Source organism: Camelus ferus, chromosome 11, assembly GCF_009834535.1.
Source record: "Camelus ferus isolate YT-003-E chromosome 11, BCGSAC_Cfer_1.0, whole genome shotgun sequence".
Classification (NCBI taxonomy): Eukaryota; Metazoa; Chordata; class Mammalia; order Artiodactyla; family Camelidae; genus Camelus; species Camelus ferus.
This window is the reverse complement of record NC_045706.1, coordinates 11,189,648-11,212,076: the sequence shown is the minus strand read 5'-3', so window position 1 is coordinate 11,212,076 and position 22,429 is coordinate 11,189,648. Positions and strand designations below refer to the sequence as shown.

Sequence of the window (22,429 nt, the reverse complement as noted above, 5' to 3'; positions counted from 1 at the left end):
GCACCGGCTCCTGCCAGTTCGCGGCGTTTCGCCCGCCGCCGCCGCCGCGGCCGGGGACTTCGCTTTCTGGGTTCCCCGCAGGGCGGGAAGTGGGCGAGCGGGAGCCCCGGGCAAGGACGTGCGAGTCTGGGCCCTAGGACCTAGGGCTCCAGCTCGGCCGGGCCGCCTTTGATTCGCCCGTCTCCCCTCGCAGCCCGGGTGCAGGTCACTCTGAGAGCAGGTCCCGGGGCGGCTCCTGGACTCCGGGAGCCGCGCGCCAGGAGGGCCCCAGCGCAGCGCCCTGGGAGGACTACAAGTCCCAGCAGGTCCAGCGCCGCGAGTGCCGAGGCGGGAGGCGCGGCTCGGTCTGGCGCTTGCGCAGTGAGGCCGCCGGAGCCTGCTAGTACCACACCCCCGGGAGGGACGGAGGGGAGGCAGAAGCATCCGAGGCATTAAAGCATCCGAGGGAGCCGGAGGGGAGGAGAATGGAGTGACAGAGAAACGCGGAGGGTGGGGGGTGGGGGGGAGACTGTTGAGGGAGGGGGGGAGGGGGGATACAGAGGGAGGAAGAAGCGGCGGCGGCGGCTCCTCTTTGCTGAGGGGGAAAACTCCGAGGGTTAAGAGCAGGAATAATGCGGTAGGCAAGGCGGGCTGCTCGCTCCCAGCTCTGGCAGCAGCGGCGGCAGCCCGAGCAGCGGCAGCAGCAGCGGCAGCACCCTCAGGCGCTGACAGCCTCGCCGGCCGGCTCCCTCGCTGACCGCCGACTGTCAATGGAGCTGGAAAACATCGTGGCCAACACGGTCTTGCTGAAAGCCAGGGAAGGTAAGAGGCAGGACTGGTGAGTGCCTGGCGCATTCGCCGCGGGCCAGGGTGCGGGTGTCGGGCGGCGTGTGGGCTGGGGCTGTGCGTGTGCAGGATGCCCGCAGTGAGTTGGTCGCGAGCAGGACACCTCGGAGAGCTGCTCTGCAAACGTTTCAGGGTTTCTGCCCTTGTGCTCAGGGAATCTGGACTTGGGCAGAGAAGGAGAAACGTCGAAGTTGCAGGGATTAGGATGCTAAAATATTCCCTAGTTTCCAGCTCTGACCTTATAGATCGTGCTATCTCGGCAGCTGTTGAAAGGTCAGCTGGAAAAACGTTCATTCAGGAAGAGATGAGCAAACATGCAAATAAAATAGCTTTTTCGAGTCGGCCCGGGTTGGTTTTGTGAGTGAATTGGTGTGTGTGTTGGGGGTGGTGGTGGTGTGGAATTAGCATAAGCCAAGTCTTTGCTTGCGCAGGCTGAGTTGATATAGGCTATTGCTGGAAACCATCCGCTGGGAATGTTTCTTAGGGAAATCCCGTCGTGTGGAAGGAAGCCTTTTAAAGGCAAAGTAAGATGTTGAGGAATTAGCTTGTTCATAGAGTGACGAGAGGATGGCTGTACAGATCATCTAGAAAATAATTCAGGATTTCAGGGGTGGGTTTTTTTTTTTCTCCCTTCGGGGAGGGGGAGAGATAAGAGAATTTTGGGCTTTTTTTTTTTTTTTTTTTTTTTGGCTCAGTTAAGAAAAGAAAGGTAGGTGTGCCGGTGCTTAAGTATATTTTGAATGCAAACCATTAGATTTTCTGCATTTAGCTGACAGGAAATATCGTCTAAGTGGAGTGAGTCCCAAGTCAAGACTATAAACACACTTTTTGACTCTTCCTTGAGATGGGAAAAAAAGAAAAAAGAAAAGAAAAAAAGAGAGAAAGTGGCCCAGAAACTTAGATGCTTCCTAAAATGATTGTGTGTATAAACATACAGATGTAGGAACACCTGGAATTTATGTAACATCTCTTTTGCCAGGATTTGAGCTCTGGGTGCAGCCTTTTTATGAAAGGGGAAGTGGTTTTCCCTTTCATGGGAGGAGGCTTTATTTGACACCCAAGGTAGAAGGCAGCCTAAGTAGGGTCTTGACTTCAGAAGGATATTCGGGGAGCAGCCCACGAAAATCCCTTACCTACTTCTTAATATTTTCATTCACCCACTTTGATGAATGAAGGAAGGCTTTCTGGCCAACAGTGTAACGATTCATGTTTATCCAGCCGGTTCCATCACCTTGTGGCTCTGTACACACGGTATGTGGGTAGGTGATGCACAGCTCAGCAGCTCAGCCCAGCTTTCGCGTCGTAATCTGGGCGTCATTTGTCTCTCAAGCAGCAGCCTGGAAGGTTTGCTTTGAAAACTCCAGCAGAGTTGAAAATATGCAGGTCCGTCCCCACATTGCTCAGCTTTGGTGTGAACAGACTTTTAGGAGAGGCTGTTACTTGGCGATTTCACGTTCTAATGCCTGAGTTTTGTTTTGTTTTGTTTTTTCCCTAACCTGACATTTTAGCAAGGTGGGGGCTGGTGGGATCTCTCTTGAACTGGGTAGTGTGTCCTGGAGGGGAAGAAGCGGGGAAAACAGGCCCCCCCACCCCTTGCCCCCCGCTCGCAGCCTTTGCCGCCGCCACCTAGTGGTGGGATGTAGTTGTACATCTCGGGGCTCGCGGGCTGGGAACGTTTTCACCCTCCCTCCATTCTGAAATTTTTTCCTGGGAAATCGCTGGATATGATGGTACTGGAGGTTTTGCAAGTTTCACTGGTTTCTCTTGTTTCCGGAGAATTCTGCTACCTAGATTTGCTTCTCTACACGGTCGTTTGCCTGGAGCCTGCTTTTTTCTTCTCTCAGCATTTGGTTGCTTCTTTCAAAATGTTTTGCTTGGAGTGGGCAAAGTGTTACCAATTTTCTCCCCCAGTTTGGTCTCCCCAGTTTTTTGCTTTGTTTTGTTTTTTTTCACTGAAGTGAATTCACCACCTGATATTTTTGTTTGTCAGGTTAACAAATTGGTTTTTTCAGAACCATAAGGAGGAGAGCTACAGTCTGGAGGCTTATATGGAATGACTAAATTACAGTGATTAAAAGTTCTCAAGAATGTGCCTTTCATTTCCTTTTCCTTTTAAAGTCTTTTCAATTTCTCTTTGAGACCTTGGTAGTCATTTCATGGTGAGAAAATAACTCTTGACGGTGCCTTTGAAATGCAGAGGGCCTTACCTCTAAGGACACAGAGAAACTGACACATGAATGAGAAAAATTAATACTCACATGGAAACTTTATTTTGAAATTTACATTTCTCCCCCTCTTTCTTTCTCTCTTACGTCTAAAGAGAATCCAGATTTAACTGCTTCCAGTTTCTCCTTGCTGGGTCTTTATTAAAAGATTAGAGCACATATATTCTATTAGTGTGGAAGCTTTTAGAAATAAAAGCAATTTATTTTTGCCTTCTCAGTTCTCATACACTTGAAGTCATTCTTTTCAATTCAGTAATTCTTCTAATAATCATATTATCCAAATATTCAGAAATGAACTTCCAGTCAGTTTAGTGAAAGATCTAATAATATAAGAGTTATAGTATCTGTAAAAATCTGAGTTGTTTAGAATACTTAAAAGCACTTCTTACTTAAAGATTCTTGTGAATGGTTACAGATGAGAAATATAATTGGTGAATGGGAAACTTAATTTAGTTCACTTAAAATACATTGTAAACCATTTAAAATGTGGCTTTCAAGTAAAAGTCACATTTGTCCCAAACAATTGAGAAACAGGCTTTGAATAAAGACAGACACACTCTGCAAACGCTATGAAGGAATTTGTAGTTGTCCATGTTGGTGGGTAATTTGGGGGCCTATCTTTTGTTATTGTTATGAATTCTTAAAGGCAGATGCCTGCTAAATTCATTGTAAGTTCAAATTCTTACCATAATAATACATGTACAAAGTGGAAAACATGAATATAGCAATAAAACAGAAAATCTATAAGTAGGTTCGAGTGAAAATGATTCATTGTTAGTAATTAGAAAACATAGGAAGCACTTTGTGACAGTTGTTTTGAAATAAGAAAAGATAGAGATCTGGATTCAAAATTTTAAACCACCCAATGTATTCTGTGGATTGTTTATTTGTTCTGGTCTCAGGAGAAAACATCAAGTTGATCACTCTTAGGAACTTTAGATCTCTCTCCTAAAAAGTGGGTGGGTAGGGAAAAAAAGAAAGAAGCTGAGACTGAATTCGTGCCAATTTGTGGAAATGATCTAAATTATTAAGCATTTAATGAAGAAACTCAAGCTAACTCTATTTACATTTCAGAATCTCACAAAATTGGCAAGTGAGCTAGTGCTGAAATAATAGCAGTGAGAAAGAGTGTCTGCAGAGTACCTTTTGTGTGTTTCTTTTTGCTTTTATTTTTGCAGTTAGAGGTTTTTGTGTTTTTCTCATGTTCTAGACCTGTTGCCTTACTCTGGAGTGAACAGTAGGGAGAAGAAATTTTTTAAGAGCCCACCTTTCCTTTCTTCTCGGGCCAGCAGTAGCCATATTTGATTCAATGGAGACGACAGAGGGAGTATTGATCACATTTTCCTGAGCGTTATGCTAGCAGGCACAAGTGCAGAAGCTAAGAAGTCAGAAACCCGATGACCTTGCCCTTGGTTGTGATGCCGAAAACCAGAGTATGCAAGAACCTTTTTGCAGCTATCTCTGTGACTTGCTGGCCTGGATATTCCTGGTGATCAAGATTAGGGACCTGGGAAAAGGTGACACTAGGGGCTAGTGGAGGCTGGGGAGGGCTGCATCCAACCAGTGAGAAGCAGGCTCTGTCTGGACAGACTCAGCATTTCACAGCAGGGGTCCCTCTTCTGTCTTTCCCTTGCACCCCTAGTTCATGATGACAAAACCGAAACATCGGTGTGTTCTGTTATTAGAACAGTGAATGTCTCTGAAGCCCACAGCCCTCTTACTGCAGGCAAACTTGTTCCACACTGTGGCTTCTCCCTTCAGTCTTACCGCACAGAAAAGCTGCAGTTTTCATCCTGGTGCAGAGGCAGCTCAGCTCAGCGTGTGTGAAAGCCGCTTGGTCTATTAAGTACAATGCCGTCGTTAAATGAAACCACTTTTTACTTTTTCTAAGTTTCTTTTCAGTTCTGACAACTTGGAGGTGGAGAAACCCAAAGCAGATGTTTTCAGAGGCCTTGCTTTCTTACAGAAAGATTCCAAGTGATGATTTTAATTAATCTAGCTGTCTGTTTTTAAAACCGTCAGATAAATGCCCACAAGACTCTCATCTTCTAATAGCTTAGCTGCTTCCTGTCAGATTCTAAACTCCGAAAAGCTTGATTCTTCCAGTGCCCAAACTAATCCTTGTTTAAATTATGTCTTCAGCAGCCATAACTCTTGTAGTGGCTTGTTAATGATACCCTTCGGGTCTGGGCCGAAGACTTCAATAGCATCCAAGTGAATTTCAGCAAAGAGCTCAATGTAGGACCAAATTCACCTAAGGGCCCTTCAACCCAGACCTGGAAACTTACAGTGCTCTAATGAAATGGTTCCAGGACTGTGGACAATTTTAAAGTTAGATTTTTTTTTTTTTTTTTTTTGCCAAGATATTTGTGGCTCAAGGTAAAGCATTATAATAGCTAGACATTTTTGAAATCCAAAATTCATATGGTTGCAAAAAGATCTCACTGCAGTACATCATGCAACTCAGAGGTGAAACTTGAGAAAACAATAGGAAGTGACTAAAACCAGAAGACACAGAAAAGGAAATCAGGAATTTCTACAGTCTTATTCCCCTCAGCACCCCCACACTTCATTTCAAAATAGAATAGTGAACATAAAGGGCTTTAAGATGTGATTTTTAAATGATTAACATGGATTAAATGACAGGAGCAATTTCTACTTTAAAAACAATCCTGTTACATTTCAGTGAAAATTTTTATTTAAAAATATCCTAAATATTGAAAAGATTTTAATCTATAAATGAAGCTTCTTAAAATTTTATCTTCTGGGGTAAAGATAATATTGCTGCATTTAGTACCATATGGACACTGGAGAAAGTACCCCATTTGATGTGAATTATGTTACCTTTTAAAGAGAAAGCAGTTATGTCCTGACTAGACCTTGCCCCCTCCCCCATTTTCTCATTTGGAGAAAGCCATTCTTAAATTGTCTTCCAAAATTCTTAGAAGGGTAAAAATCGTTCATTCATTCATTCAGCCTTTTGTTACTGAAGGACCCCTGTGGGAGGTGACAGTTTGGATGCTCAGCCTTGGAGTTAGAGGTAGGTGAAGAGAGGGAATTGGGCATCGCGATTTTAAGCTTTTAAACGTGTAAATCAGACATGAGTAGAACCAGATTTTTTTCCCCCAAAGAGCTGAAGCTGACTGTGGTGTGACCTGCTTAGCTGGGAACCCTCTATTGACTCTGCTGGGTGTGCCTAGAATTTGCGCAAGAGGCTGCAGGACCAAAACCTGGTTTAAGGATAATTCAAATGTCCTACTTGAGGGACAGGCCCGACTCTGGAAGACAACTGCTAATTTTGCAAGACGCTGTGTTTTTATGAAGATCAGTTCCTCTCAATGGAAACCACTGAAAACAATAGCAAGAGGACCCTTTGGTGGAGGAATGAGAAGACCCAAGAGGAAACTGGTGTGCAGAAGGGACTTCCAGGTGGAACCATGGTGACCTTTCTAGGGCAGCAGCCAGGGCGGGGTTGATGGGCTGCAATTCTGGCAGAAAGATGGTGGAGGCTGCTCCCTATTTGGCTTTTTGTTGGGGTTGGTTTGAGCATGTCCTTTGGTGTAGCTCGTCATCTGGAATGGCCTGAAAGTATTAAAGGTGTCTGTCTAGTCCTCTAAAGATGTGCTGTCCAACGTGGTGGCTCCTAGCTGCATGTGGCTGCTTACATTTAAATTAATTACGGTTACATATGCCATTCCTTAAGCGTGCAAACCACATTTCAAGTGCTCAGCAGTCACTTGTGGCTGGTGGCTACCATGTTGGATGGTGCAGATGCAGAGCATTTGCAGCACTGCAGAAAGTTCACTTGGACAGAGCATCTCTCTAGTTCCACACATTGAATTAAGTAAGAGTGTGCTAAGCCTGTAACTTCTGACATGAGAACTGGGGGAGAGTAAGGAAGAGGAGGGGAGAGAAATGGGGCAGGAAGAGAAGGAGAGAGGGAGGCAAGAGAGGAGTAGAGACAGAAAGAGGGCTGGGGGATTGGGGATTAAAACTGGGTCATTTCAGAGAAGAGTGTAGTTCAAGGACAGTTGTAGATGGTGGTGAGCCACCCATATTTCCCTTTTTTTTTTTTTTCATATCTTGGGAAATTTGCCTAGATTGAGCAACTGACTGTCCTGATTCAAATTAAGTGCATGTTATAGAGCCACACAGAGTCCCACGTTCCTTCTTGAAACTCCTGAGGCAAGGATATTTTGAAACCATCGTTTTACTAAGAAAAAAAAAGTTGTGTGTACAGTAAATCTTCAGAAAGAAGAAAAAAAAACCCTCTTTCTGTAGACTTCAAAAAGTGCTCTTAAATGAGCGAGGAAATAGATAAAACAATTTTAAGAGTTTCCATTTCTTTTGAACAGGACAGATTGAAAGAAGATCAGGAAGAAAGATGTCAAAAATACACTGTACTTTTACCCTCTTTAAAATGATTTCTCCTTAAAAACTGTTTCCTGTGAGATTTGAAACATTCTAACGATCACCCAGTTAGAACAGGTTTAGAAAGCAACTTAAGTATTTGAAACAATGAAACAGTTTAGTTGCTGTTCTTTGGTGTCTGAAGCAAAGACCTCTATTTGAAGTTATGCCCAAGAGTCAACTGGTAACCTCCTTCTGACAGAAGTCAGTAATAAATTAGGCTAATTTCCATCTGGCCTGTTTTGTCTCTAGTAATATCAATATTTTTTTAAAAGGCAATGATGAAATAAACGTCAAAATACAACTTCCAGGGCTTGTGCAGAAAGCAAAAGAAACTGAGATAAACAGATAAGAACATTCCTGTTTTGGAAAGTGGCAGAGGCCCACAGGGCATCAAGGCACTGGGCTGCCCTAAGGCTTCTCCAAATACTGATCTGTTCTCCTAAAGGTCACCCCTGCTTATCTGATGGGGAAAGCAAGATGAATGAACGGGAGTCTCAGCCAGAGTTACTTGAATTGTGAACTTTTCTGGAGCAACCCTCTGAAATCCTTGAATGTTCCGAAAGAAATCTGTCCCCTCCCCTGTAATAATAATATAAGCCAAATCCGCCAACAAACCCCCAAAACACCAAACCCACTTCTCAGGGCAGTATGGCTTCTAAATGTAAATGCCACGAGATCGCAAATGTGAAAGAGAAAGAGGGTCTCTATCAGATTTCCTGGGGAAAGGGGCAAAATGGGAATCTGATTGCCCTCCTGGACCCTGATATCAGCTAAATGCCAATTTGAGAGCAGTTGGATAAAGTAATTCCTACTAGGTTGTGAATGACTACCAAAAGTTGAGTCCTCAGTGTTTCCATTTTAAAAGTAGAGGTGTTTATCAACTCAGATGAATCTGTGATTGATGAGGGGGAGGGGCATATACATACGTGCCTGCACCTGTGCGTGCCTGCACACGTAGCTGTGATCGTTTCTGGGGCCACATTCTTCCTCTACCTGCATTCCCCCCTCCCTCACACATACCAACACACCCAAAGAGCAAGGTCAGCCTCTTGGTATTCTTCTTCCTCTTGGCAAGGCTTGGGGAGAATCTTGAGTAGCCAAAGAATTGCCCCTGAGGGACAGGGGATTAAACGAGGTGGGTAGTGGTGGGGAAACGTCAGTGGCAGAGCCTCTCCTTGGCAGAGCCAAGACGAGGACACTGGGCAGACCAGTTCCTGCTGATGTTGGCTTACTATGTGCAGGTCACATCTGCCCCAAGCCTCTCTTCCTTGGGTGCCTGCTACCCCTTGGGAGATCCTTGCCCCCAAGCACCTCTGCCTGATGGTGGCATCTTAGGTGTATGCTCATGTCTCTGCAGAGTTCTTTACTAAAAAAAAAAGTAGGGGGGAAGGTGGAGGAACCTACCAGAGTGATTTCTCCACCCTCCTCTCCCTCCCAGAGAGAATGTATGAAGCAGCCTTTTTCCCCAGAAAAGCACTCTCAGAGTTAACCCTTTCCATGTTTCAGAGGTAACCTTATGGGTATTTGCATTTAGAAACCAGACCTGGCGTGTGTGTGTGTGTGTGTGTGTGTGTGTGTGTGTGTGTGTGTGTGTGTGTTTTGCATTAACTTAGCAACTTTGCTTTTCAAGATCTTTGTGAGCCGAGAGTCTCTTCCTTGGGGGTTGCTGTCAAACTTGAGATATCATGCTGGAGAGAGGAGGCAGCATGGTGTCACCAGCCTGGCCTGCCCCTGCCAGGTAATGAGGGGAAGGAAATCAAGGCTTTGATCTGCTCCTGCAGAGAAGGTAAAGCTCTGAACTTAACTCCTTCAGGAAGGGAAGGGGGATGAAGATTAGAATGACCCAGCTACAGGGTAGAGAGAACCCAGCCAGGGCAATTGTTCTGCCTATCTGATAAAAGGTCTTATGAAACCTCATTTGAAAATGGAATTCCATCTTGGCTCGGGTCTTAGCACCACTTGTGAAATGGAAACAAGCTGAGGAGGATGAACACATGGCCAGGAAAAACAGCCTTCTGATGGCTGGTGCAGGACCTCGCTCTGCTCAGGCACTCAGGACTGGTTAGGATGCTTAGATAACATCCCCTGAGAAGGAACCCCCAGGCTCTAGGAAGAATGGGGGGGGGGGGACAGACAAAGAATTGGGCTGCAAACTTGAATGGGAAAGATGTCTCAAGATCCAACTTTTCTCAAGCCGGATGCTGTTGTGGGTTGATGCCACTAAGCCTACAATCACAGACAAGGGAGGCTGTCCATCAGATGAGTGTGTGCCTGGAACATAGTAGGTGTTCAACCAGTGCTGACTTGGGAATGACTCATGTTCTATCTGAGTGACGTGGAGGAGAGGGGAAGAGCTGGGAAAGTAAAATTCCCAAGAAGTGGCCTGGGTGTCGCAGTCAGTGATAAATTAGGAGATGATTCAACATGGCTGAGAGAGATTAACTAAGGGTATAGGGCACATTGGAAAATGTTTTCTGAATGTTTGTCTTAACTGTGAAAAACGTCTGGCAGACTTCCCCACCCCCACCCCCCAATTGTAAGTGGTTTGTTTTACTTGTTTTGGAAGAAATAAATATTTGCATTCATCCAAACATTTGGGGCAAACAGTTCTCCCCAATTCTGAGGCTCTGTGCGTCGGAGATGTTTCACGCTGATAACACGCATACCTTTTTTTGGCTAAATTGAAGGTAGCTTAGGACACAGTCTTCACATGCTTTTTGTATCACTGCTGGAATGAGGCTGAGCAAATGGAAAGAAACTAGGAAGCCAAACAATGATCCTTCCAGACCCAAGAATGGCTGATGACCTGGCATTTGAAGCATAGAATCCTTATAGAAAAATTGCCTTCTTTGCTCATGGGCAAAGAGGCTGGATCCAATTAAGACAAGGAAAACGTCTGTTAACTTGGAGAAAGAAATTACTAAACAGTCAATCCTGTAATCCTCTCTGAAGAGGAAGGGGCCGACGGGACGGGGCTTTATGGATGATGCCAAACCCTGTGCTATATAATAATTAGTAACCACCGGTTATTCTGCCGCACACTCATTCCCCAAACCACTAACCATTGCTTGCGATGGAATGCACCAGGCCTAGATATTTGCCCCAGATGTCTTCCCCATCAGTACTATCCAATTAGAGGGCTTTTTAAAATTAAAGCTTAATTCTCTTATAACATATAGCAGAACATAAGTTAAAGAGAGGCCAACCTGATTTCCTTGACAGTTCAGTGGGTGACCAAGGTGAGGGGTAGTCTTTGAGTTCCTGTCCAGGACTCTTCTGAGCTTATGTTTTGGTGACGATTGCATGGCTAACTGTTTTATGTCCTGGTGCCTGGTACTCTCGCTAGTCTTTTTTGGCAGCTTACAGACATTTCGGGAATGACTGTGAGGGAGTCGAGGATCTGAGAGACCTCTTCAGAGAAATGGACCTACGTCTGCTTATAATTTCATTCTCCCACGGTGGGCCTCGGAGATCTAAGAACCTGCCTTAAATAAAGAACTTGGGGGATCCAGGCAAGCAAAATTCGGAGGGGCGTGGCATGGCCCCTGATTGGCTTCTGCCTCTTCCCTAGTGTTGTAAACCCAGGACACAGTCAGAACTGTGTCAGTCCTGGGTCCCATGCGAAGCTCTGAAAGGAGGACAGGAAGCCATGGAGTTTCTCTCCTTTCTAACAGGGTTATTTAGGAATTGTAGTGGCCTTTGCACCCATTGTTTCATTCCATCACTACAGTCCTGTGAGGTGTGTTTTCTTCTTCCCCCTTTTATGGCTGAAGAATCAGAGGCTCAGAAAGGTAAATGACTTACCTGCTCATCCCACAGCCGGGACCCAGCACCAAGCCCAGTCTCTCCTCTGGCAGTCTTTCTGCTCCATCACGGCTGCTGCCCTCAGTCATCCTTCCAGCCAACGGGGACAGAGATACTAACATAGATGAGACATTTGAAAAAGAATCAAGTGTGCTGCAGTGACTCACAATTAAAGAGGAGTCACTCTATCTAGTTTTAGTTTAAACCCATTTGCACAGACCATACTTATTTGCTAAAGAAAATTTAAACAGCCGTGCGAAAACATCCGTAAGCAAATCACAATCTCTCGTCCCAGGTGCTCCTGCTGCCAGGTCCACCCCTCGGAGGTCACTACTGTCAGCATTTAGGGGGACATGTTTCCAGATCTTTAAGTGTACGCATGTATGAACGTACGGATACATTGTACAGAAGTGAGACCCTTGTGTACACGTGGTTCTGCAGCTGTTTTCAGTCAACAATAAGTCGTAGTGCCTTTCCCGTATCTGTGTTTACAGTTTCCCATGAAACGGAGGGGTGTTAGGAAAAATTGTGAAAGACTTTGGAAACCGAGTGTCATTTCAGTGGAATGCTGGGTGTTTTCTAGCAGACCCTTAGGGGCTATCCAGTTCTAAAGGGGTCTGTGTCTTTGACTGTTTTGGAGTAGTCAATAGTGTATTTAACCAAGCCCCTGTAGTGGGCCATTTAGGTTTTCCGATTTTTAAATAGATTGTAAACAGTGTGGGAATATTCTGCCCATTGTATAACATCTTTATACATTTATTTAAAGACTTAGTTTTTTGCCCCCACTTGGTGGTGACTGCCTAATAGCATCTCCCCCCAACCCCACCCCTCACCCCTACTTTGGGAAGAATAGTGATAACTTCTGAAATGGAATTAAGTGACCCTAGGAAGGTACAAAGTACATTTTCTTACGAGAAAGACATGTGATATACATGAGGACATGTGATGTGACAATTTTGAAACCTTTGGGATTTAACACCTCCCACCTCTGAGTGTTCCATCATCTTTTCAATGATATTCAAAGCTTGGATTAGGGAAATCAAGTGCAGTCAAAGACTTTACTTGGCAATGACTTTGTAATTGCCCCTGAGTTTTGCATATGTCAATTGGGCAGGTAGCGCAGGCTCAGCCCATAGCTTTGTAAAGGTGGTCCTGTATTTCTCTCTCTTGATTATCACCTCAAGCCAGACTTGGCAGCTATTATTATTATTGTTATTTTTCCAATTTGAGAAAGGAAAAAAAATCAAGCTCAGAGAGGTGACATGATTTTCCAAGGTCACACAGCAAGGACCCCCCTCTTCTGGTGCTAACTCACTGCATCTTTTCCCATCTCTAAGACTTTCCTGTTTATATGTTGCTTAACTCTAGGGAGGCATCTGAATCTGGAGTTTAGTGTTCATCGTTCAGAGGTAATGGATTCATAAACGTATTTTGGGGAAGGGGCCCCCTATCCTGGCTCTTTCACGGGTGCTACATGTGCTACTGTTGGTTCCACACGCTGTCCTTTGCCTCCTGTCTCATCTGGTACAGCGTTCTCCTCTGTGGGAGTCTGTGGGTTCTTCTGTCGGTAACTGCTTTGACTGCAGATTTGCGTGTGATTTACCTAGGTGAGAGCTCTGTGAGAATCAAAACTCAAATAAAACAGTACAATACAAAGCAAGTCCCTGGCCCTGCCTCCTCACTCTATCTCCCTCTGAGATAAGCCAGGCTTGAGGGCATAGTCCAAGGCCCTGGGTCTTCAATATTTTTGTAACAGTTGCAGGAGAGAGTGGCATTTTCTTCCTGGAAGGGTTTGTGGATGTGTTGGCTTGCACGCTGGGGGCTCACTGTGCCTGGAAGCTGCAGAGAAAGGAGGAAGGCTGCCCCTTAATTGGATGATGACGCGCGTGGCTGTGGGCTCCCTGTCATCTCAGAGTGCAGGAAGGAGGTCCACCAACCAGAGGCAGCTCCTTCCTCCCCAGAGGAAGGGTCTCAGGATGGAAGGATGCCCACATGGGCGGCAGAGTACAGCGCCGGAGCAGAACCAGTCTCCAAAGTAGGGCCAGCCCCCAGCTCTGAATACTGCTTCCTAGGCCGCACTCATTCCCTAGGGCCACCTAGTGCTACAAAGAACCACAAAATGGGCAGCTTAGAACCATGGAAGTTTATTGTCTCACAGTTCTGGAGGCTAAAATCAAGTTGTGGGCAGGCCACGCTCCCTCTGAAGGTGCTGGCGAAGGATCCTTTCCAGACCTCTCTCCTAGCTTCCGGTAGCCTCAGGCATTCCTTGGCTTGTAGACGGCTGTCTTCTCTTTATTTTTCTCTTCACAGGGTCTTCCCTCTGTACCTGTCTGTCTCTGGGTCCAAATTTCCCCTTTCTATAAGGACATCAGTCATACTGGATGGGGGCCCACCCTTATTTTAACTTAATCATGTCTGTAAAGACCCTGTTTCCAAACAGGTCACATTCTGAGGATTATGGCTCCAACGTATCTTATTCGGGGGGGACACAGTTCAACCCATAATACGAAGCCTTACCCATGATGTTCTGAATCAGAAGCTCACAGGTAGCACTTGAGAATCTGTATTTTAAAAACTCCCCAGTATCAGCCAGGTGTGGGGACCACTGCTCTGAAGATTTCCTGACTCTTCTGAGATGACTTGGAAACTCGACTCCAGCCTGGTTCCCCAAGTAGGACTCCCTGCAGCTGCCCTGCAGTTGGCTTCTGCCCTCTGCTCAAATCTTTCCAGTGTTGGTGAACTCACATCCTCTGTCAAGCCCCCATTCCATTTTGAACTGTGGGATTAAAAAAATGTCTGTATTAGTTAGGCTTTTTGCTTCGCCCAATAAATGGCAAACTCCCTCGGGGCTGGGTCTAGGGTTTTTTCTTTGCTTGTATCTCCCTGGGCCTCACTGAATGCTAATGGTAAACCCAAGTCTGCGGTCAAGCCCAGGTGTGCGTGGTTCAGGGCTAATCCACCAGGTCCCGGTTCTGATTTTTGGAGGTGTCCGGAACAGATGCACCACCCTTTGCTGAGGGGGCTCCTAATGCTAGAAGACAGCTGTGATGCCCACTGTAGAACTGGCACCAGAGCCCTGGTCTCTGGATTCCCAGGTCTGTGCTTCCGTTGCGCATCACATTTGAGTAACAGACACATTCTGCTAGCAGATGGGAATGTGTTACTCCCTCACATCTGGCACAGCTCAAGGACATAGCCATTTAATAAATTCCTAGAGGTGGGGTCAAGACACCCACTTCTCTGCTTTTCTAGGAAATATGGCATCTTCTCTTGTTGTCAAGTACACCAAGTCAAGATGTTCAGTTTCCATTGAAAGTGCAATTGAAACCTCTATTGAAAAGATTGAAGGGGAGGCAGAATGTGCCACTGACATGCTGTGTGAGCTTAGGCACATTGCTTGACCTCTCTGAGCCAAACTTTTCCTTAGCTGTATAAATTCGCACCTCGGCCCAGGTGATCTCAGGAGCTCTTCTCACCCTTCAGATCTTCAGAATTTGCTGATGCGTATTCCACCAATAGTAACTCATCTGGGGCTACTTCACAATAAGAGTCAACTGTTAATTTGAAGAGCAGGCATTACACATTAAAATGAAACTTACACCAAGGAAAGAATTGGAGCTGGGAGGGGTTACATGTGTAGTAAAAACAAACAGGAAAAGAAACCCATTGCTGGTAATTTAATTGAAGCCTGCAATCTAAGAAAGGCAATTGCATGATTCTAGTATTTTCTTTAGTGGATTATAGGAAGGAAAATTAAATCAAAAGTAAAAAACAAACAATCTGATTGTTCTGAACAGTATTATCTTAATAAAGAGTCTTCCTGGAAACTTTAAAAATACACAGTGTTCTGTCTGGCCAAAAAAAAAGAAAAAAAATCAATAAGTAAATAGTGTTGAGAAAACGTAAGAATTTTCCATCTAGACATGAGCGATGGAAACACTGTCGTGTGGACTTGGTGACATCCCACAGGGAGTTAGATGTTGATAGGAATTACCTACCTTTCAAGGCTTGTGGTTAGGGACGGTGTTGTCACCCACAGGGAAAGAGCTTAGAGATGGGGATGGCACGGCCAAGCGCTCTTGTGGGCTCCCGGCAAATCCTGACCCACTTCTTCATTCGCCTACAATGTACTGTCTAGATGTCTGCTTTATCTTGACTGGTGACACAGATTTCACAGACTAGGGCAATGCTGGGAGGACTGGTGGTTTTTCTTCTGTGTCAGTTTTCTACAACTGAACATGGTACAAAGTGGGGATGAGTGATTTGGGTTCTGTCCTTGCTTCGTTGCTGATTTGTCTGAGGTCACAAGGCTAGCTTCTCTGTATCTTTGTCATCACCAGGAGATAATGCCCTAATGATTACAGAGACCAAATAAGGAATACAAATAAAATACAGAGTTCAGATAGAGACCCAAGTGTATGCAGAAATTTAGTATGTAATAAAGGAAGCACTCAGATCAATGGGGAAAGATCAGCTTACTCAGGAAATGGTGTTTTGGTAACTGGCTAACTAGTTGTTGGGGAAGACAGGTTAGATTCCTGCCTTACACTAACTAAAATAATTTCTTTTAAAATCCAACTCCTTCCACTTGGTGCCCCTAACTAAAATAATTAAAGATGCATTGAAGATTTATAATTAAAAAAAGAAACTATAAACATCCCAGAAGAAAATATAGGTGAACATTTCTTATACATTTGGTGTATAGCTAGAAAAAAAAAGATTCACATATTTGACAGTGCAAAATAAAAATAAGTTCTCGGTGGGGAGGGCTCAGTGGTAGAGTGCATGCTTAGCATGCATGAGGTCCTGGTTTCAATCCTCAGTACCTCTGTTAACTGATAAAAAACAAAAAAACAATTACTCCCCGCCACCCCAAAAAAAGAGACCTGATGAAAAAAAGTTCTCTAACAAAAGAGATCATAACAGAAGCTAAAAGCCAAGTGACCATCTGGGAAAATAGCCTTACTATATAAGATACTCTGATAAAAAATCATTCAGAAAGAGCAAATATCCAGTAGAGAAATAGGCAAAGAACATGAAGAAGAAATTCACAAAAGAAGAAATAGCTCTAAAGAAGATACATTAATTAGGCAGGTGTCTTGGTTGCAAGTGACAGAAATTCAATCTGAACTAGTTTTGTGCAGATGGGAACTCATCTGGGAGGATACTGGGGCACCTTGCACCTCAACAGGAGCATGGGAAGTTCAGGGACCAGAATGGCCTCAGAATCCCTGTAGCCTGGAGCTTGAACATCCCTGTATTTCTTCGTCTCTCTCATGTTCTTCTCCATCTCCCAGCCTCCTATTTTCTCCCAACTTTCTCCCTATGCCGGGGAAACATGTCCTAATTTGACATCTTACATCTTGCACCAGTGCAGCAAGACTAGTATTTCCCTCCCCAGTTCTGATTCAGATAATCCTAAGGAATGACTCCCATTGGCCTTGTGCCAGTGGCTCTCTCTGGAACAGTTAACATAGATCACAGGCAACCATTCTTAGAATCTTAGATAGCAGGCCATGGGGTGAAGTTGTAAGAACCTGGTGGCTCTAGAGAGGATGGGGTTGTAAGTAGAGAGTTAGTTTCTATGGGAAAAAAAGAGTCATGGATGGACAGGCAGTATATGTAGGGATCCCACTGTACACGAAAATACGCTCAGTCTCACCAGTAAGCAGACCATTTCTGCATAGTCTTAGACTGGGTAGTGAGCAGGAATATGCTGGGATGCACAAAATCCGAGCCAGTCTCACTAGTATGATTCAGGCACCTCCCAGGTGTGTAAGGCGGGCAAGGTGCTTTAGGAATGTAAAGATGAAAGAGCCTGCTCCTCCCCTGCAGGCTGTTCCATTAGAAGTAAGGAAGGGCCGGTACCTGGCCAACTCCATTACAAGGTGGAATACGAGTACAGAGGGGCTCTTGGTAGGGGGTTCATTGAGGGTTTCACAGAGAAGTGGCATTTGGGCTGGACCGTGCAGGCTAATAGCTGATAGTGTGAAGCCACCATTCACAGAGCAACCCTCCAGGTTCCAGGCTGTGAAGGGGGTTTTTATAGAGATGTGTTTTTCACTTCGATCTGATGAGTTAGGTGTCATTGTCATTTGCACATGATGAATCCAACATAGGGGGCTAATGTACTTGTCCAAAGTTGTGCAGCAGGTGAGCACTGGAGCTTGGATCTGACCCTAAAGGCAGTGCTGTGGGAATAATTCCACCTCATGAGGTTGCAGGGTGGAGTGTGGTGGAGACAGAGGTTCCTGGCAGTGGGGAGGGCAGAGCCAAATGGTAGCGACTGGGGGGGAAGAGCACCAGGTGGTTTGCCTGGCTCCTGGAGTAGTTGCAGAGCAGTAGGGAGCAGGAAGGCTGGGAAAGTGGACAAGCATATGGGGACTGGGGAGGTCTCTGAATGCCAGGCTGAGAGGTCGGGAGTTCAATTTTTTAGGTAAAATGGAGTCACTGAGTTTTTGAACAGAGGAGGCTGATACCGGCAGAGCTGGAAGACTCTGGATCTGGCAGCAGAGGCTATGAGGCCAAATACCTAGTAGTTCTGAGAAGTATGTGGGGGCTGACCAGGGTCCTGGGGACAGCTGGGTAGGAGTGGCCTTGGGGAGGCTGAGTCTATGGAACTTGGCACCTGATGGAATGTGTGTAGAAGGACAAAACTATTAAGTTTGAACCCAGGTGACATTGCTGAGCAGCTGGGAGGATGTTTGGTTCTGGGAAAAGATGTAGGCAGGCGTGGTTTGGGTCTCACTGAGTGGAGGGATGGCCAGCACAGACACTCGGAGGGAGCTCCGGGCTGGAGCCGGCAGACAGCAGCTTGAAGAAACATGGGAGCAGATGGCTCTGCTGTTTTTCCCTGGCCAGCACCCATTTCTTCTGGTGAGAGCACCTCCATTTTTCTTGGCAGACTGCTCCTCCCCCATATTCAATACTTGAGGTTGGTGGGGTGACTTCTCATTGGCTCTGTTGGTGAGCATTTGACCCAGCTCTGGCCAATCAGAGCAGTGCTTCTCTCTTTGACCAGAGATAAGGATGAGATTCATGGACCAGAAATGGCTGCTCTTCTGCTGCCAGGCTGGTGGAAGGGAAGCCTGAAGCTGCTTGGGAATAAAGACAGAGAGAGAGGGAGAGAGGCTGATTCTTCATCCCATCTAGTTTGATGCTGGTACATCCTGGGTGCCAGATATATACCCCTGGGCTTCCGATTAGGAGATCTGACTTGACACTAATAGTCAAATGGTCCTGAGTCAGAAAGGGTTAGAAGCCATGTCTTTTTGGGATACCTGCTTTAAAGGGCCCAAGAAGGCATTCCCAGAGGGGTGAGGCATGGATCAGAAGGATCCCCTGAGTCAAGGAAGGCTGGGTGAACATTTATCCCAGGCTTTGCCCAAGCATAGGGGCAGGTGCATTTGATGTTTGTCACAAACAATGCAGTCTCTAACCTGGCTGCCCTGTGGGGCTCCAGTTGTAGCAATCAATCAATCAATCAATCAATCAATCAATAAAAATTTAAAAAAATCAGGAAACAAGTAAACAAACATGCTGGTCTCCATGGAAATGTGAACCCAAGGTGTCAGGAACAATAGCTGTGTGTGAGTCCAGAAGTAGTTGTGTCTGCACAGACATTGGTCTGATCCCAAATCTGTGTCCTTGTGGGAGCCTGGACAGGTCCACAAACTCATTATACAGCCAGCTCCCCCTGAGAGGGTAATGCCTCCGACAAGCTTTCATTTTATCATCATTAAAGGAGCTATAAACTTAATACTGTACTTACGCATGGCAGGGCTCTCCTCACAGCTGCCTTTTGAGATGGATACTGTTTTTATCCCAGTTCCACAGGTGAAAAAATGGAGGCTCAAAGAGATTCCTTAACTTGCTCAAGGTCATAATTATTAATGGAGAAGTTGGGATTTTACCCTGGCCCCAGAATCTGTTCTCTTTCAATCGCCGTGTTCCACCATCTCGCGTTGGTATTTAAAGCATACTAATAAAAGTAGCTAATACTTACTTGGCATGTCTTATTTCCATGAGTCCCTACCACAAACCTATGTATGACATAGGTACAACTGGTTAGTCCTATTTTTTTTTTTTTTTGAACGAATGAGGAAACTGAAGCACAGAGGGTTCAGGAATCCTACCCAAGTCCACAGTCAGTAGGAGGCAGAAATATATTTTGAAGTGGTTTTGAGATGGAGTTGAAATGCTGGTGTGCCTTAAATTTAATTTGGAAGCCCAGGGTGGGTGATAGGTAATTCCTAAATCTGACTTCCATCGATTGTGGTGTTCTTCATGTGCAGATGTATATTAAAGAGACAAATCAGGAGAACGAGCATTGTGGACAGAGAAGAATAGCAACTTGATTTGTCTGTTATCGTTGGAAAACCATATCCTGGGATTCGCTAATGTGTGAATGATTGGAAAATGTTAAAGCCAAAGAGTAAGATTTAAAAACAAAATCACACCATTTAGTCTACGAAAGTTAGTTCCTCGGTGAAGAAAAACCCAATGTACTCGAGTTTGTGGGCTGGCTGGACGTGTTACAAATGCTGTGGAGTGGGCGTATGTGACAATTTTTTTTTTCATTGAGGGCCCATTACAAGACACACTTGGGCTGTTTAAACTCCCCCAAACTCATGAATTGGTTCAATAACAAAAAGTGTGAATCATTTTAATAAGGAGGTGCAGGGACATCTGCTTGAGTAATTTCTGATGCTTTTTTTTTTCTTTTCGAAAATGTGTTATATTTGGGATCAGGATTTACTGTTAGAAATAAAACGGATTTGGGGAGGTCAGGGCCTGTGCCTATTTATTTCTCTTTGTGTCTGAATACAGTAGGTGCTCAATAAAATACTTTTAGAAAGAATTATGAACCCAGAAGCACCCAGGAAGTTCCTGAGGTTGGCAGTTGGCTAAAGGCTGATGGGGCTGATGGATGCTTTCGGTAAAGTTCCAGCTGGTTTGTGGGCCCGAAGTGGGGGCTCTGGTCTGCTAGACTGGATGGCCTAGCCTGGGGGCACAAGGGCCTTCTTCCTTCTCAGGCTCAGCCCCAATCTCCCCTCTCATCACCCTGCCAGAAAAGCTGAAAGTCTCTCTCCACCAGGACAGGAGGAGGTGGAGCCTGGGGAACAGAGGCAGAAGATTCAGGAGGCCTCAGGGCCTGGCTTATGCCTCAGCCAGATAGTGGCTCTGAGTTTGGCTGTTCCCAGGGCGTGTGGGGATGGGCACTGTGGTGACCTGTCAGGGGAGACCCAGCTTCTACCCTCAGGACCTCTAGGTCATCTCCAGCCTCAAACATGGGGGGCTGTCTTAATTAAGAGCCAACTTTTTGCTGGCTACTTCAAGCATGCTGTGGCACTGTACTAAATACTAAGTCCGTTCTTACAGGTTTTTCCCTTAGGATTTCTGTTTCACTGCTTCCCTTTCTGTTACACAAACATGGCAGCTTCCACCACCGTTCTACAGCCAGGAATGCTTTGTCTCAGTCCTTCCAGGGATCCTGTTAGGACTGTGCTAGCATACCTCCCTTGCGCAGGTGAGAAAACTGAGGCTTGAAGAGGATAAGTAACTCACCCGGCATCATGTGTCTTCTCATTTGTTTAAACCAAACAAGGGAAAGTGACTTTTTTTTTTTTTTAAAGTGGTTGTAATTTTATTAGTTGAGTCCTTGGGTGGGATTATGACTCTTAAACTCACTTTTCTTCCCTGCTGGGTCTAGGGCCCATTCCCCTGCTTCGAGTTTGGGGAGGAAGGTATAGGGCTTTGTTTTGTTGGATTGTTTATTTGAGTTTCTGGTTTCTGCTCAATCACAGGGGCCGGTGAGCTAGCTAAGGGCTTTACGCTCAGTGTATCTTGTATATTTTTATGCGGAAAGGGCCACCGCCCATCATCTCTCACACGGATCTGTTTCAGCACTACTGGCTATAAAGTGAATTTGAATAAAGTGAATTACACTAGTGTGAATCCTATTTCCTGATTGTTTCCTTCCTAAAATATAAGATCGTTCCCAGAAAGTGTCCCAGAAGCCACAACCTCCAGAGGACCTGGGCTTTGAGGAGCGGGGGTTTGAGATCTGCCTTTGGCCACATGCCCATCCCCTTGCGTGGCTGTCCCCAACCCTGTAGGTCACAGGTGCTGCTCCCAGTATTGTGTTCTTTTGTGCAGATGGTAACAGTGCCCAGTCGTGCTGGAGCCCTGGTTACAGCAGGGGCTATTAATCAGTTAGTCTAGGGGTTACAAACTGTTTGATTTACACACTGTTTAATTAATTGAGTGATTGATTGGTTGATTATTTTAAAAAAATTATTTTTTATTGATGTAGAGTTGATTTACAATGTTAGTTTCAGGTGTACAGCAGAGTGATTCATATATGTACATTTTCAGATTCTTTTCCATTGTAGCTTATTACAAGAAATTGAATATAGTTCCCTGTGCTATACAGTAGGTCCTTGTTGCACACCCTATTTTAAAAATCAGGAAATTTCACATAACATTCCTGACTTAAGACTTCTCTTAGAAAAGTGGAACTTCTGACAATATGAATTAAAGATTTTTGCATAGCAGCATTTGTCTAGAGTTGAATATTGGTTGTCTATTTGGGTGCAAGTTTCCAGGCTCTGCATTTCACCACAGACCCCCCCCCCCCATTCCCTCTTGCCCCATCCCAAGTTCCCTTTACTCAATTATGTCACCTGACCAATCGCTAGGTTTGGGGGCCTCTGTCCTTTTCCATAGTGTATTTGCCTTGCAAACTTTAAGTTATATGATAAAAACAAGTTCTCCTTAAAAAAAAAAAGTTTTGCAGTCACAGGGCTTACTTAAAACATAATTTTAGCAGGCACATATTTTGTTCACTTAATGCCGAGAACTGGTGAGAACCCTGTAGGAATACTTAGCACTAGAAATGTGTGGGAATGAAGGGAGATGGTCGGCATTATCTGGAGCCTCCAGCATACTCAATGGAAGGGCTTCCTTCAAAGAAACAAAAAGTAACACACAAAGCTAAGTGATAGAAGCAGTATTGAAGGGGAAGACCCTTAAACTTCAGGGAGACTGAAGGACGGAGACAGCCAGGGAGGTTAGGTGGAGGGGGTGGAAGGGGAGAGACCCTCCCATCAGCTTCCCCCACTCCCCATGAGAACATTCCACGACAAAGGAAATGGAAGCAA

The 22,429-nt window shown here is 45.2% G+C and overlaps 1 protein-coding gene and 1 long non-coding RNA gene across 4 annotated transcripts in view; both read left to right on the top strand.

The window, feature by feature from the left end:
- Nucleotides 1-518: 518 nt before the first annotated feature.
- The window catches only part of GRK5 (G protein-coupled receptor kinase 5), a 203,128-nt gene continuing 181,217 nt past the window's right edge, over nt 519-22,429 (top strand). Inside the window, exon 1 of one of the 3 annotated variants that reach the window (XM_032490790.1) lies at nt 519-801. Coding sequence is in view for 1 of the 3 variants with exons in the window: in XM_032490789.1 (XP_032346680.1) it covers nt 750-801 (52 nt within the window). In the remaining 2 variants the exon portion in view is untranslated. The remainder of the gene's footprint in view (nt 802-22,429) is intronic. The other 2 variants (XM_032490788.1, XM_032490789.1) reach the window with 2 other exon arrangements.
- Nucleotides 811-22,056, top strand: LOC116666971. The gene is made up of 2 exons (XR_004323767.1): nt 811-6,090; nt 6,182-22,056. It is a non-coding gene; the product is annotated as an uncharacterized LOC116666971 (long non-coding RNA).